The sequence below is a fragment of the Phocoena sinus genome, chromosome 2 (genome assembly GCF_008692025.1).
Source record: "Phocoena sinus isolate mPhoSin1 chromosome 2, mPhoSin1.pri, whole genome shotgun sequence".
In the NCBI taxonomy this organism is placed as follows: Eukaryota; Metazoa; Chordata; class Mammalia; order Artiodactyla; family Phocoenidae; genus Phocoena; species Phocoena sinus.
In genome coordinates, this window is record NC_045764.1 from 66176283 (window position 1) to 66193174 (window position 16892).

At 53.8% G+C, this 16892-nt stretch overlaps 1 protein-coding gene across 5 annotated transcripts in view; it reads right to left on the reverse strand.

Moving 5' to 3' along the window:
* Positions 1 to 15504, reverse strand: part of PAQR5 (progestin and adipoQ receptor family member 5) — an 87563-nt gene extending 72059 nt beyond the window's left edge. For 2 of the 5 annotated variants that reach the window (XM_032624218.1, XM_032624213.1), the window contains exon 1: positions 15382 to 15504. In XM_032624218.1, the coding sequence (XP_032480109.1) occupies positions 15382 to 15405 (24 nt within the window). In that variant the 5' untranslated portion in view covers positions 15406 to 15504. Of the gene's footprint in view, positions 1 to 1806; positions 1948 to 3459; positions 3480 to 6041; positions 6064 to 15381 lie in introns of those variants that run through there. The other 3 variants (XM_032624215.1, XM_032624216.1, XM_032624214.1) reach the window with 3 other exon arrangements.
* Positions 15505 to 16892: the final 1388 nt, after the last annotated feature.

Consider the following 16892-nt stretch of genomic DNA (forward strand, 5'->3'; position numbering starts at 1 on the left):
TTCTTTGGCCCTTTAAGGAAGGGCCTGAGGAACATGCTGATACTTTGGGGAGAGGAGAGGTGTCATGGGGAGTAGCAGAATTTATCGGAGGAATTTTTTTTCCCTCTTACTTTTCATGCCGAGCCCCTGATCTTCCTTCCTGCACAAAGTGAATTCATTTCCACTCTAACTGGTGGCAGTTGGCACTTCAGGGGGATAAATCCGAGCATGAGGGGTGAAACAAAGGGGCAGAGAACCCAGCCGTGTAGTGTCCATCATAAACAGTTTGTGGGAAGAGAGCACTGGACAAGGAGTCAGAAGACCTGGTCAAGTTTGACTGAGCTGCCCTGGGTGGCCCGGGTGACCCCGCATGAGCTGCGTGACCTTCTGTGCCTCAGTTTCCACATCCCAGTGTGAGAAAGCGGAGGTGGTGATACCTGCCAGTACCAGGAGGCGCTAGGGGAACAGCATGAAGGCACAGCTGGGCACCACCAAGTGTGTGAAACCCTTTGGCTCTCCCAAAGCACGGATCATCTAGCCCCACAGAGACCGTGCCCAGTCTCTGTCCTCCTCACACCGGCGGGACACACGAACTGAGCCCGGGAGCCCGAACAAAGCTGACTTGCGTGGAACAAGGCCCACTTTATCAGGACAGGCGTTTTCCCTTTGAAAGTCAAATCTGAGGCCTTCGAACAAGGAGGGGTATTCACAGCACACCCAGGTCGGTGGGGTGGAGGCCCGGGCAGAGGCTGCATCCCTTTCCCTTCCCCTCCCTCCTTGGCCTGCTGCCCGTGAGAGCCTGACCACTGGACTTCACTTCCTCAGACTCCCCTTATGTTCTTTCAGGCCCTGATGGAAATCTGAAGGGTGGTAAGCAAAGACTTGATCATTAGAAAGAGCCTAAAAGGTACCTAAAGGACAAAACTGATGCTTCCAAAAGAGAAGCCAGGTGTTAAACCGGGGCCCAGAGATGTTAGGAGGCCTGCTCAGGGTCACCCAGCAAGGTGATCCTAGGGTAAGTCCAGAAGCCCCCAGTCTTGCTAAGGGATAACGTAGAAACAACATTCTAGCAGCTGGGCGCCTGCTGGACTTGGAGGAACTGTCCCTGGGCGGACGGTCAAGATTAAACCAAACCAGACCAGGAGTGGGGAGGGCGGAGGGCAACAGCCGCTTTCCCTTCTTCCGGAATCCCACCCCCTGCCCCACCCCGCCCCACCCCGGCCTCCTGCTTAAGCCAGATGTTTCGTCATCCTTCACACAATTGCTTTTTTAAATCACAACTTTTCTTAAAGCATCGGTCAGGTTCTAGAGAGGATGTGTACCAAAAGCATCAAAGAAATAAACCACTGACATCCCATATTTCAGAAATGGACACCCCCCCCACCACTGCTGGCACCCTTCTCAAAGCTGCTGCTCCCCAGCTCCACCCATCACAAGAAAGGACCCCATCGAGAAGCATTACTGGGTCCTGATCTGGGGAAACACTTGTTTCCTGCCCTGAGGGCCACTGAAGAATGCTTGAGGGGACAACAACCGCCCAGCTGGAAGCATTTTCAAAGCCTCACTGCCCCTCACAGAAGTGCAAGGTCACACTCCAGCCAGCCAGCAGCCCCCCAGGGCTCCCCTCCCAGCAGAGAGGCGACACTGTTGACAGAGCGCAAAGGGGCTCTCCTCCTCCCCCCCCCCCACCCCAGTCCTGTCTCCTGTCCCGTCTCCTGCCCCATCCCTTCCCAGGGGCTCACCTGTCGCCCTCAGGGCAGCCATCACCCGTCCTCCTGCACCCCAGGGGGCCTGATGCTCAACCTCCCCGGGGACACCTGGCCTCACCTGGCCTCACCGGGCTCCTGCTGCCTCCTTCCCCTTCGAGGAGACCCACTATCTGCTTGAGCTCTTCCTCCTTCTGGAAGTCATCTCTGCCAACCACAGCCCAGCTGGTTTCCCCTCATTCTCTGCACTGGTATCTGGGGCGATAGAGCATATTGGAGAAGGGGACACCGTGCCTTTGCCGGGGAAGCAGAACAAACGCAACAAACCTGCAAGACCCACAACACCCAGCCCAGTTCAGAGTTCAGGGGAACTAGGTAAACACTAGCTGAATGTGAGGCTATTTCCCCACAAATTCCACTCTCAAAAAGGTAAATAACTCCGGAGGCAACAATAAAAGAAAAATCGCAAGGTAGCACGAGTGATTGCCAAGCGTGCACGTGTTTGTAAATTTCCAGTGGACTTATTGACTTAGAGCACACAAGACTGGGAGGTAGACCAGCATTACTAGAATAGGCAAATCCTCCCCCAGCACACGCACACACACACACACACACACACACACAGATTCTGTGTGATTTGAGGCAGTGTGGACCACGGCCCCCAGCTCCAATACCAACCGTTCTACCATTACTGCTCTATTCTCCATGTTTTGAAGACTTTTTGATCTTCAAGAATTCTTCTCTCAAATCCAATGCCACTGGAAGAACCAGCTGCCAGGGATGAGCATCTGATCCTGGAGGAGTAAGGCTCCCGGAGGGAGGAGGGAGCTTTCATGGGGGGCAGGGAGCAGAAAGCACCAAATGGTGGGGATACTTGAGAAAGGAGGGGAACACCTCTGCGGTGGCACAGGCAGACGGGGTGGTGGGGAGGGGGCAAGCTGCGGGAGTGAAGGCAGATAGCTGAGCTCATCCAGGGATAGGGTTTCGTTAATGTGACATCAAAAAGCCAGAGCTGGGGGCTTCCCTGGTGGCGCAGTGGTTGAGAGTCCGCCTGCCGATGCAGGGGACACGGGTTCGTGCCCCGGTCCGGGAAGATCCCACATGCCGCGGAGCGGCTAGGCCCGTGAGCTATGGCCGCTGTGCCTGCGCGTCCAGAGCCTGTGCTCCACAACGGGAGAGGCCACAGCAGTGAGAGGCCCGCGTACCGCAAAAAAAAAAAAAAAAGCCAGAGCTGGGTTAGACCCATGTCATTCCCAGGTCCTTCATCATCTGCAGCTCCACAGCCCCACCCCAAACTCACAAAGGGAGTTAACACTGGGAATTCAAACACTGTCTTCAAGAAGCATCCACAGGACCCAGCCTGCATCTTTGACCCCACGGCTCCCTCCTTCCCCGTACACTGTCAGATTCACCTCCTCTATGTATATTTTCCTCCAGCCTCCCAATTCTGATCACCCCGGCCGCCCGCCCCCCTGCCCCCCCCCCACAGTTCCCTGTGCCTCCCAGTCTGTGCTCCTGCCCTTCCCACCACGAGGCCTCTCCTCATCTCCAGCCACCTCCTCCAGGAAGTCCACCCTGAGAGCCTGCTTATTTAACCACTCACAGGGTGACAGCTCTGGAGCCCCACTGGGACCTGCAGTTTACTCGCCCTCACACTCTGTCCCGTCCAAGTGTCTCTCTTGTCTTAACTGTACCCATAGGATTTTAATTCACGGAGGTGTCTGAATGGCACACGGAGAGGCTAATGACGTTGAAAGAAGAACGTATTACTTACATTTCCCAAGAGAAGGGGACACAGCACAGCAGCACACAGGACCACAAGGAAAGCACTAGGCTTTGGTCAAGAGGCAGAAGCAGGAGCAAGGGGGAAGGCCTAAGGCCAGAGCCTCTGTTGGGATTTCCAATGGGAAAAGCATGGCAAAACAGCTTGGGATTGGCTGGTTTGAACAGTTCCAGTGGCCTCTGAGGCATCGGGGCTGTCCCTAGTTGCCTGGTACCTGGCACTGGATTGGTTTAGGGCAGGGGAAATATTGGCTTGTGACAGAGTGAGATAAGCAGGGGATTCAGAGTATGGGGTCTGATCTCAGGGGAAATGTAACCACATTGGCCGTTAGCCTGGCCTGGTGATTACTGCATGCCAAACAGACAAGTACCCTATCTAAGAAAACACAGAACACCCATCCACTCACTTCCCCTCCTCTTGCTCTGGTGTCAGCGTTCATTAATCTGATCACTCTCTCACTAATACAGTAGTCCTCCTCCCCTCTAACTTTCTGATAACTTGTTAACACAATCCCATGCCTGGATGAACCCACATATCTGCCCTTGCTCTCGAAACTCGCTGCCACCAACCCCCTGGCACCGGCACCGTTCTCCCACCTGCCCTTCTGCCTGTTTACACAGCAGAGGTGTTTCCCATCCTGGTCTCAATCTGGAACCCACTCCAATGCTTCCTCAGGGACCCCTGAGCTAGGGACCCCCACACCCCAGCAAATCTCTCCCATCAGCATTCATAATTCTGAAAACATAGCAGCAACAGCAAAAAAACAAAACAAAACAAAAAACTTCCTTGATTAACTGGGGGGGGAAATGCTTGTAAATCACATTCCCAACAAAAGACTAGTTTCCCCTAATACACAAAGATCACCTCTAATTCAATGAGAAAAGGGCCAACAACCTCATAGAAAATGGGCAAAACATATGAATAGACAGTTCATAGAAATGGAAATACACATGGCTCTTATATCTATGAAAACATGTTTAACCTTACTCAGAGCAAGAAAAATGCAAATTAAAACTACACCAAGAAACTATCTTTGGGACTTCCCTGGGTGGCACAGTGGTTAAGAATCCGCCTGCCGATGCAGGGGACACGGGTTCGATTCCTGGTCGGGGAAGATCCCACATGCTGCGGAGCAACTAGGTCTGTGCACCGCAACTACTGAGCCTGCACTCTAGAGCCCGCGAGCCACAACTACTGAGCCCATGCGCCTAGAGCCCATGCTCCGCAACAAGAGAAGCCACTGCAATGAGAAGCCCGTGCACTGCAATCAAGAGTGGCCCCCGCTCGCCGCAACTAAAGAAAGCCTGCGTGCAGCAACGAAGACCCAACGCAGCCATAAATAAATAAATAAATAAAACGAAAAAACTATCTTTGTCTTCCAGATTGGCAAACATCAGTAAGTTGGTAACACTCTATTTCGGAGGGTGTAGAAAAATGAGCGTCCTTGCACACTACCGGTAGGAATGTACATTCTTATAAATTCTATGGAGAGCAACCTGCTGATATCTTTCAAAATACAAACCATCCGACTCACCAATTCCATTTCTGAGACATTTCCCCACATGCACCCACCAACACTGCAAAATGATTGAAGCACAAGGAGATTCAGTGACACACTGTGATGTCCCCAAACAGGGGATTTGTTAAATAAATTACGTGCCATCCATATCATGGAACATCATATAGCTGTAAAGGAGAATGAAGAAGCTCTCCACGTACTGATCTGGAAGCTTCTCAAGAGAGCTAAGTGGGGGCTTCCCTGGTGGCGCAGTGGTTGAGAATCCGCCCGCCCATGCAGGGGACAAGGGTTCGAGCCCTGGTCCGGGAAGATCCCACATATGCCGCGGAGCAACTAAGCCCATGCACCACAACTGCTGAGCCTGCGCTCTAGAGCCCGTGAGCCACAACTACTGAGCCCTCGTGCTGCAACTACTGAAGCCCGTGCACCTAGAGTCCATGCTGTGCAATAAGAGAAGCCACCGCAATGAGAAGCTCGCGCACCGCAACGAAGACCCAACACAGCCAAAAGTAAATAATAAATAAAATAAATAAATTAAAAAAAAAAAAAAAAAAGAGAGCTAAGTGGAAAAAGACCAAATCAGGGGTAGAAGAATACATATAGTGTTGCTACCATGTGGAGGGGAAGACCACATATGCATTTACTGATCTGTGCGTGAAATATCTCTGGAAGAATATGTTAAGAAACTGGTAAAGTTGCCTCTGAGGAGGGGAGGGCACTGCGAGGCCAAGGGGGATGGGGGTGGAGACTTTTTCACAGCGAAATCTTCACAATTTTTGAATTCTGAACCATGTACTTTTATTTTCTAAGGGAAAAAAAGGGAGGGTGGGGGCAAAACAAGCAAGATTAAACAAATAAAACAAAACCCTCCCTAACGCACTTCCCTTCTGATTTCCATGCTCTCTCCTCACCTTCTGCTGACACAGGTTTAGAAAAGCTGCCTACTAGCCCCCTCCCTCCCCTCCTTCCCCTTCCTCAGCGACCCCAGGCTGACCTCCCCCATGGCAGCCACCGGGCTCTAAATCCAGCGGCCACTTCCCAGTTCTCTTCTTACCTGAAGGCTCCAGAGACTTCACCATGGGCCAGCCCCCATCCTTCAGCATCCTCGGGCTCCTCCAGCATCGGGCTCCCCGGGTTCCCTGCTCCCTCTCTGGGACACCTCCCAACGCTCTGTCTCTGAATGCTGGCACCCCTGGAATTCACTTCTAGGCCCTCCTCTCTGCTTGGTCCACACACTCCCCCTGGGCCATCTGGTCTACCCAAGGCTAAGCTCATCATTTCCACGCATGTCACTCCCAAATGTGCATCTCCAGCCAGACCTCTCTTTTGAGTGCAGGGCCCCACCTGGAGGACTCCCAGGTATCGCTCACCCAACAGGCCCAAAATGTAACTTGCCAGCTTCCAGCCACTTTCATCCTCCACACCCAGGAGGCTCCCTTGCCTGTGTTCCCTCCTGAGTATCCCTGAATCCATCCGCTCTTCCCTGCCCCCACCACTGCCCACCTAATGGAAGCCTTCCTCATCGGCTCCCCCAGCCTCCTCACTCCTTCCCACCTCAGGACCCCCGCACACAGTTACCTGTGCCCCGAATATTCCCCTCCACTCCCCACCCCTGCTTTATCTTGATTCTTATCTAACTTCTAGAACCCAGATTACCATCATTCTCAAAAAAAGAAGTCTCTCCTGGCCCCTAGGCAAATGGCTCTCAACTGAGGGTGATTTTGCCTCCCAGGGGACATTTGGCAATGTCTAGAGACATTTTTGTTGATCACAACTGGGGGTGGGTTGTGTGTGGCTACTTACTGGCATCGCGTGGGTGGAGACCAGGGAAGCTACTAAACAGGACAGACCCCACGACAAAGAGTTACCTGATGCAGAATGGCAAGAGTGCCGATGTGAGAAACCCTGCCCTGATTAAGCATGTCCTCTGACACACTTTCATAACATGCCCTATTTCTCCTGCATAGCACCTGTCCCAATTGTGTCAATATTTAACTGTACAAAGGTATTGGCCAAGTTCCATTTTCTAAGCTTTATGGGATGAATAAATGAATTAGTCACTGGCTTGGGTTTATCTCTGTATCTCCACCTCCCGTGCCCAGCCTCAAGCTCAGAGCCTTGAGCTTGGCAGTGAAAATGTGCGGATCGATATGAAATACGCAGGGCAGGGACTGAGCGGTACTGAGCAGAGGCCTCCCTGTGTCCTGGCCTCCAACTCCGCTGGGTCTTCTGTGCCATCCGATGGCGGTCCTTTCCCTGCCCCGGACCAGCTTCTCCGCCTATTCTACAGCACCTAGCTCTGCCCAGCTTTGCGCAGCCCTCAAATCCTGCCTCTACACAGGTGGCTCCATGGCCCCTTCAAGCCAATGGATATGCCCTCATTATCTTGTCAAACTGGCTGCTCCTCCTATAAGCTTATCGGCAGCCTCACCACCACTCACCCAGCACCAAAGCGCAAACCTGGGCACCCTGTGCAGCGCACCCACCCTCCAGACCTGCTCCTTCCACCCACCCCAACCACGAGGCTCCAGTGTTACCCAGTTTTCTCCCACTTGGTTCTTGCCTTAAGCCTCTTTCCCTCCCAGACCATCTGTGACATCACTCCCAGCTCTGTCCATCTAAGATGATAATAGGCCTGTATCACTTCCTGATTAAAAGCCCCTTCAGTGCTTCTCTCTGCCTACAGCGTGGAGCCCAAGTTCCTCGCCTGGTCCAAGACCCTTCGCACTCTACCCGTCCAGGGCCCCATCTCTAGCTCCAAGCACAACCACTGTGCCACTTGTCTCCTGCCGCAGTCCAGGCTCTCTCCTCCCCTGCCCTCCCTCCTCCCCCTTCCTCCCTCCTCCCCCTCCCCCTTTCCTCCCTCTTCCTCTACCTAGAGGCCTGGAGAGCTCATGTTCATCCTTCAGATCTAGTTCCAACACCTATTCCTCAACGGTACGGTGGTTCCTCAAAAAATGAAACACAGAATTTCCATATGACCCAGCAATTCCACTTCGGGGAATAGACCCCAAAGAACTGAAAGCAGGGACCCAAACAGACATTTGTACAGCCATGTTCGTAGCAGCAATACTGACAACAGCCAAAAGGTGGAAGCAACCCTTGTCCATCGACAGATGGATGGATAAATCCACAACTGGAATATTATTCAGCCTTCAAAAGGAAGGAAATTCTGATGTATAACACAACACTGATAAACCTTTAAACATCATGCTAAGTGAAAGAAGCCAGACACAAAAACTCACATGTTGGGCTTCCCTGGTGGTGCAGTGGTTGAGAGTCCGCCTGCCAATGCAGGGGACACGGGTTCATGCCCCAGTCTGGGAGGATCCCACATGCCGCGGAGCAGCTGGGCCCGTGAGCCATGGCCGCTGAGCCTGTGCGTCCAGAGCCTGTGCTCCGCAACAGGAGAGGCCACAGCAGTGAGAGGCCCGTGTACCGCAAAAATAAAAAAGAATAACCCAAACCGATCATTTTGGGTTAACACTACCCCAAATTTCTGAGCCTGTTGTCCTCAGAACAGTGATTTACTTCCAAGATTCATTGACAAACTCCTCCCATTCCTGAAGAAGATAAATCTTCACCCTTCCATTAAGCAACAAGGTCAGAAGGGGCTTCCACGGGCGGGCGGGTTAATAAACAACTAACTTGGGAGGAATAAACAAAATAAAACCAGAGATGGGTTGGGGTAAGGGTGTGTGGCCCTTGGGTCTAACACTACTGTGCTCCACCTTCCCCTTCCTCTGCACTGTGGGTGGGCTGATTCACTTCCTGTGTCCCCTCCCAGGGCAGTGGGAGAGGGGACCACGGAGCAGCTAAGTCCTTAGGGCATGTAGAGATGATTAGTCACTGGCTGGAAGGCTGCTGACCTTAGCGCCTGGGCCAACCACAGGCCTGCTTCCCCCGCCCCCTACCTTCTTATGTAACCCAAGGCCTGGGAGGCAAAGAGACCTTGGCCTTGGCTCTCAGCAAGAGGCACAGTGGGCCCAGAGCCTTTCCTGTTCTCATAGCTCACATCCTACCCTGTAAGCCCTTGGAGACCCCATGCACAGGCTCCTTGGTTCTCACACAGTCAGCATCTCCAAAACAGGGGCTGAAAGAGAAAAGTGTCTTCCTGGTCCTGGGGGTAATCAGTGGGAGGGTCTTCAGAGGTCATCTAACCCCGTGGTTCTCAACCAGAGACGATTCTGCCCACCGTGGTCATTTGGCAATGTCTGGAGACACTGCTGTTTGCCAGGAGAGAAGTGAGAGGTGGTGTTACTGGCATCTAGTGGGTAGAGGCCAGGGCTGCTGCCGAACGTCCTACAAAACACAGGACAGCCCTGCAGCAAAGAAGTATCTGGTCCTGATCTCAGCCAAGCTGTCTCTTTGACAGATGAGAAAACTGGGGCCCAGGAAGGGACAGGGCCAAAGTCATACTGTGAGTTAGATCGTGTCAGAATTAGAATCCAGGGGGACTTCCCTGGAGGTCCAGTGGTTAAGACTCTGAGCTTCTGCTGCAGGGGGCCGGTGTTCAATCCCTGGTGGGGGAACTAAGATCCCGAATGCCACGCAGCACGGACAAAAAAAAAAAAAAAAAAAGTATATATATAAAAAAAAAAATTAGAATCCAGGGCTCCCCACCTGCCACACCAGGCCTTCAGCTCCCCAGACTCCAGTGACCGACTCAAAGACCAGTGGCAAGCTGGCTGAGTAGCCGAATTCAGGCCCCTGGGATCTAGACACCCGTGATGGCTGGGCTCTGTGCCTCTGGCCGGCTCCAAATGCATCCCACCAAAGTCATCCTGACCACAGGGCTCCCACATAATCAAAGAGGAAGAATGTCTTAAGGGGCTACAGTGTATCCCGGCAAGATGCCCATTTGAGGCTTAGGCAAAATTCATCACGCAAGTTCCCCACAGAGCTCTCTGGGGGTGGTCCTAGCCTTGTGTCAAGGATGGAAGAAAGGACAACTCTGTAAGATAAACCCTGGGTGAGAGGACAGAGCATGGGCAGAAATCACACCTAGGATCACTGCTTTGGGGGAACACTGTCTTTTTCCCTAGCTGCCAAAAAGACTGTATCTCTCACACCTGTTGGCACCTTGCTGCCATCCTGCTCAACTTCAGGATAACACCTAGAGTCACCCTTGTCCTGTTCCCCCAGGAGCCAACACTATGTCTCCCACTGTGGACCAGCACTAGGGCACAGGTCCAGGCATTAGCACTGACAATGCAACCCCATTATTTATGAAGGACTGATTCACGTCATGTCACAACAGGCGTACTTTTCCCTCTACTGTCGCTGAAAGCCACCAGACTTGTAGTGACGGTGGTAATAAAGGAGGCAAGGGACAGGAATGCATAAGCTATGTCTCATGTCAGGGTCTCCCCTCTTCACAGGAAGGGAGCCTATAAGGAGTGGCTGGGGGACAAGAATGGGGGGAGGAGAGCTACAGTGGCCTCAGACACAGGACGAGTCACTTTTTTTTTTCTTTTTTTGGCTGGGTTGGGTCTTCGTTGCTGCGTGCGGGCTTTCTCTAGTTGTGGCGAGCGGGGGTCACTCCTCATTGTGGTGCGCGGGCTTCTCATTGCGGCGGCTTCTCTTGTTGCGGAGCACGGGCTCTAGGCACGCAGCCTTCAATAGATGTGGCACACAGGCTCAGTAGTTGTGGCTCGCAGGCTCTAGAGCTCAGGCTCAGTAGTTGTGGCGCACAGGCTGGGTTGCTCCGCGGCATGTGGGATCTTCCCGGACCAGAGATAGAACCCGTGTCCCCTGCATTGGCAGGTGGATTCTTAACCACTGCGCCACCAGGGAAGCCCAGGACGAGTCACTATTATGGACTCATTTCTTCAGGCAAAGCATTATCATTGTTCCCTCCACCTGCCCTGCCCCCCTTCCTCCCCAGTTTTCCCAACACGCTGGTAAAAACTCCTATACATCCTTCAAAGCCCAACTTCTGGAGTCTCTCTTCCAACATCCATTTCAGCTCTTAATCTGGCAAACCACAATACCAATGGGAAAAGATTTGGGGGTCAATAGCAGGGAAAACGCCAAAGTTCCCTATGGATGTAATGTGGGGGCCTACACAGAAGCTGCTTCCCCTGTCTCCACGTGTGTGTCGACCACCCTGGCCTCCAGGCTCTTTGTCCTGTCTGTGTGGCCTACTTGGCTGACTGAGGTAGCACAGCATGGAGGCTAAGGCTGCAGGGTCTGGAGCCCGACTAATTCTGGTGCCCCTTTCCCTGCAAGTGTCATTGTGGGCAAAGTTACGCCACCTTTCTGAAGCTCAGTTTCCTCATCTGTAAAATGGAGATGATACGGCTTCAACCTCATGGCTGTGGTAAGGACTACCTAGTACAAGTAAAGTGCTTAGAACAGTGCCTGGCATCCGACTAGCATTTATTGCATGCTTATTACTATTATTAAAAATGTAACTCAGGGGACTTCCCTGGTGGTGCAGTGGTTAAGAATTTGCCTGCCAATGCAGGGGACACGGGTTTGAGCCCTGGTCTGGGAAGATCCCATATGCCGCGGAGCAACTAAGCCTGTGCGCCACAACTACTGAGCCTGCGCTCTAGAGCCCGTGCTCCACAACAAGACAAGCCACCGCGCTGAGAAGTCTGCACACGGCAACAAAGAGTAGCCCCCGCTCGCCGCAACTAGAGAAAGCCCGCACGCAGCAACGAAGACCCAACGCAGCCATACATACATACATAAATTTTTTTTAAAATGTACCCCTGCTCCTCCAAGCAGCTAAGAAGGGTCTACATTCCCAGTGAGTGTCAGGAGGAAATACACCTCCAGGGACCCGATCTCCTGTCTTTGTTCCTGCAATAACCTCTTTGGGAGGTCTTCTTGCCATAGGTATCTTTTCCTCCAATCGATTCCACACGGCCTAGAGTTCTCCCTTAGAACACAGACAACAGTCCTTTACAGAAACAACACTGGCCAGCAGAATGATGGGGTGGGGAGGGAGACTGAAGTTGCTTGGTGTTTGTGGATGTGTCTCCCATATTTTCTATCCCATAGATAGTTCCAGCTTCTACTCTATCCCCCCGCCCATACACACACGCAAGCTTCTCCATCCTGCTTGTCCTGACACAGTGCCTCAGAATTTCAAGTTCTTGGGGCCTCCAGAAAACCACTCATCAGATTCCTAAGTGAGGCCTAAGAGCCCCCCACCTTCTCCCACGCCTTGGTCAGAATAGTGTCCTCCATCTTCCTGGCCCACACATCTGGTTGCGTCTTCTCAGACTGGTTTGTTATCCTTGACCCAGCAGATCTGAAGCTCCACCTCTTTCCCCAGGGCTGCCAGGGACTTGGCTTGTCCGCCTGGGTCGTCCAGTGCCCTGGGGAATCTGAGAAGGCTGCCTGGAGACGGCACTGTTTTCACCACTAATAGAGGCACCACCCACCTTTGGAAAGCAGCATTAGGAGGTTTCTTTTGGGGATGGGGGTCTAACCGGGAGCGCTCCCCCCTTTGCTCTCTCAAATCACTCTATGTGGATGGTGATCTGTTCAGCTAGGAGCTGCCCCTCTGAGTAACTGGAGGCACCTGGTCTGAAGGTTCTTTCCAAGGCAGCTCCTAAGCACGCCTAGCAACCTGGTGCAGGGGACAGAGACCCAGCTTAGAATTAACTCAAGTCCAATCAAGAAAAGCTCCAGCTCTGTCTTCAAGAGGTTCACTCCTGTCTCTGGGCCTCAGTCTCCCCAAACCGTACCAATGAGGAAGCGTGGCCTGGATGTATTCATTTACTCAACGCATATTAACTAAGCACCCGCTGCACACCAGGCACCACTCTGACTCCTGGGAATAGATCAGAATAAAACAGACCGAAAGCCCCGCCCCCATGGAGCTGATACTCTAACAGGGGAGACAGCCAAGAAACAAGATTCTTCAATATTCTTAATATACAGAATGTTAGATGGTGATATGTGCTATGGAAAGTAAAGCAGGGAAGGGGTGTAGAGATATGACCTCTAAGGCTTATTCCAGCTGAGATATTCTGTGTCTAAAGGTCTTACTCCACTGGGTTCTTGTTAAGAGCCAGGAACAGGCAGTAGGAAGCTGGGTGGGCCCTACGTGTGCACAAACCCCTGGGGAGGAACAGGTGGTGTGTGTGTGGGGGGGGGGGGATGGGAGTGGGGATGTGCAGGGGCTTGAATCCCAGCTATGTTCTCAGTGGTCTCCCCCAAGGAGCAGAACTGGTCAACTCTGGGTGTCCTGGCCTGTCCTCAGGCCAAAGCAGACACCACATCTGCTAAGGAGTCCAAGGTTATAAGGTTCCTGGCACAGCCTCAAAAGTCTTCAGGGCACTGCCATGGAAAGTCCGCTACGCCCTGCCTTCCCATTCGTTCCTGGTCTTGGATCTCAGACCCCTCCCATCCCTCCTATACCCTCCCCTGTATTGTAGAGTATCCCCTCTCCTTACATGGGGGCAGGGGTGGATTTTTCACCAATTTTAGCAATTCCTCTTCCATTCCTGTGAACCTACTGTGTGCTCACAATGAGGAGAGCTCTCAGAGGGATACCAAGATGTGTGATCCCTTCCCAGAAAGAATTTACAGCCCACCTGGGGAGGTCAGGCTAACAAACATGTGAGGAAAGAAAAATCGTCTCTCACAGTCTGCTTTGCAGCTTGCAGAGCGCTTTGGACCACACACTCTCATGTAAAGCCATGCAGATTCTATTGTCCCCATTTTACAGATGAGGCAATTGAGGCTCAGAAAAGCAAGTCCTCTTCCCTGAATCCATGGTTGCCCCATGGAAGGATCAGGGAAGAGGCAATGAAGACTAGAGTTTCCAAATAAGATTTCTTGGAGAGATGGGTAAGACTTTGGTATAGACGGGCCAAGGGTCCTCTGCCTTCAACCTAGAGCAGGGCCAAGTTGGGCATGGAACCCACTTCCTGCTGCTTCTCCTAGCCTGACAAGAAGTAGATTGGGGGTAAGGTGAAAGCCTGGCTGTCTGGAAAGGCACACGGGATTATGGATGTGCTCACTGGCTTAAAAGAACCAAGTGGGGTAAGGATTTCAAGGACCCGCAGTGATGGCATTGGGCACATTTCTGGTCTGACTTTTCCGAATGCCCTTTCTGTTCACCAAGGGCAAAGATCCATCAGCTGGAAAAGAGGCTCTGCTGTTTCAGGTTAATTCATTCCATTCTTGTGGGGTACCTTCCGAGAGTGCCAGGTACTATGGTTACAGCCGTGACAAAACAGGTCCTCGCCTCCTGCAGACCTCCTGGCTTAGCAAGGAGTCGGCCCTCTCTTGGAGGAGCTTCCTGACCAGATTTTATTTCCTCTTGGAGGTGCAATCTCTGGGCCTACCCCTTTCGGGGAAGAAACTCAAGGGAGGGGGAGAAGAAATGAACCCCTGCTGATCAGGGGCCCAGAAAATGAAGAGCCAACCATCTGACTGTGGTTTGTGGTCCAGGTCACCACTTTTCTCCAGCAAGGTTACTTAACCTCTTGGAGCCTCCTTTTTTGCTCATCTGACAATGGATTAAGGACCTACTACCTCACCGGTTAATTAGGGAGGGGGTGTGGATGAAATCAAGGAAGTGTCCACGTGTGAGTGCTGTTAGCTCTTCTCTGATGCTCTGACCTCCCCCACCTGTCCTCTCTGCTTCTGCGTGGTTAGGACCATCTTTCATCCCCTTTCCCACACACAGCTGAGCCCTCCTCGCAGCCAAGGCAAGAAGAAGCCCATTCTGTTCAAATCGTCAAGGGTTATAGAGGTCGCTCTAGATCCCTGCCTCTGCCTACCCTCTCTCCCCAGTGCTCATCTCGAGGAGTGCTGGGGGAGCCGAGGATACCCCGCTGGGCTGTGACCTGCTGGAGACAAGACAAAAGCCCAGAACTCCCCGTGGCTGGGCACCCACTTCAGCAGGGCCCAGACGGCGCCCGGCCCCCACCCCCACGCCCGGCAGAGGGGCCGCCCCTCACCCGCACCCTGTCTGGCTCAGTACAGTCTCCTATCGTACATGTTGGCCGGAGGAGGCGGGAAGCACAAACGTAAACATCCCTTAAGAAATCGCCAACTCTGCCGTCCCCATCTAAGGATATATACATATTTTTAAAGGAACTGAGGGACACGGGGGAGGGACGCAAACGCTCAGAAGAGTGAGGGATGGGAAAAGCGAGAAGGCAAACTTCCAACCGATCTCAGCGGAGACCCCGTGCACCGGGGCCACCCCACCGCATCGGCTCCCGGGCGGAGGGCGCGAAGGCAAAAGTGGCTGCATTTCGCCGCCGTCCGGTGCACGTCATTCCGGGCGCAAACTTTCCAAGAGCCGCCCGGGGAGCGGCCGGCGGGCTCCGGGGAGCCTGGGGGGCGGCCGCCGAGGCGGGGTGCGCACGGACAGGGAGGCGGGAGGACGCGTGCCGCGGGGGTGTCCCGCCCTCGGTTACCTGGGTTCTGAGTGTCTCGGGCATCCGGCTGAGAAGGCGCAGGGACGCAGCACAGGCAGGAGGAGACCCGAACTCTCCTCCCCGGCCCGCGTCCGCCACGGGACAGCCCGCGCTGCACCTGGCTGGGAGGTCGGCGCGCTTCCCCGCGGGCCCCCGCCCACCCCTCCCGCGCGGGGCGGGGCCGGGAGGGGCGGGCGGGGGGAGGAGCCGAGGCAGGGCACAGGTCCCATCGTGGGGCCTGCACCTAACAGTGTGCCAGCCACGCCGGGCTCCGTGACCTCCAAAGGGTCGCCCCCTCACTCGCCAACCTGCGGTGCGAGGCAAGCCCGGCGCCCAGGTGGAGTCGGGGGTGTCCATAGGCCCCCTCTCCCCTGCACCTTCCACGCCCTTCATGCCCACCCCCACTTTCAGGGGCAGAGACCTGGGAGCCCCGAGGCCTCCTGGAGGGCAGGGCCACTGAGCCTGCTCTTCGGAAGAATGCATGGGGTGGAGCACAGGGAAAAAAACAACTGGGTGCCCGCAGCCCCACCCGACCATGAACTCTCCCCCGTGGGAGAGGCTCCTGGCTGCTCTGGGCCCCTGTCATCAGTTCCACCCAGATGTCTCGGGAGTGCCCCAGCAGGGGGGTGCTTTGCCACCCTCACCCTTTCCCCAGGTCTGGAAGGTGCTGGGCCTGGACCTCTGCCACTCAGAGGACACGGTGATAAGAGTCAAAGGCACACAGAGGGCAAAGAAAAAACATCACCCCCTGACCCCCGCCACCCAGACTCTGTGGCTACTCCCATGTGCTGAAGGAACAGGTTGCAGCTACTTCCTGCCTTCCCCCCTCCCCCTCCCAGAGGAGCTCAGGAAAGTCCACTCTTTGGATAAAACTCTCAGACTGAAGTGGAGGTGCACCCCACCTGTGGCCCCAGGCTATCTGAGCTCCTTCTCCCTGCCTCGCCTTGTTTGCTAGGTGTGCAGGCAGTGGCAGGAGTACTGGACCTGGAGTCCAGAGACCTGGGCTCTAGCCTCCATTTAGCTCTGTAACCTGCAGCAAATCTCTGTCCCTTTCTGAGCCTCAGTTTCCCCGTTTGCAGTGAGTGGGTTGCAGCTGATGATCGCTAAGGTCCTTTCTGTGGATCCTCAATCATGCTAGTGACCATCCGGCTTATTAGGTTTTCCTGTGGCTACATATCTTGTAAAGGGGTGTGTGTGTGTGTGTGTGTGCCTCTCAGTCTGGACTAGCTTGTCCTCTCAGACTTAAGTTCTTGAAGGGCAAGTGACGTGGCTGTACCGACAGGGAGGCAGTCATCCTGTGCAAACCAGAGCTTGACAAGGGAGCGTGGATCCCAGTCCCAGCTTATGCTGAATTCAGAGTGGCCTCAGGCAGGTCCCTCGTTAATGCTTGCTCTGCCTTCCCAAGGGTACTGGGGGACTAGATGAGCTATGAGCTATGAAGGCCTTTGAAGGGGGAAGGCAAGGGTGTGTGCCTTTCTTTTGATGCCCATGGCAGCGAGGGGCTTCGGAGA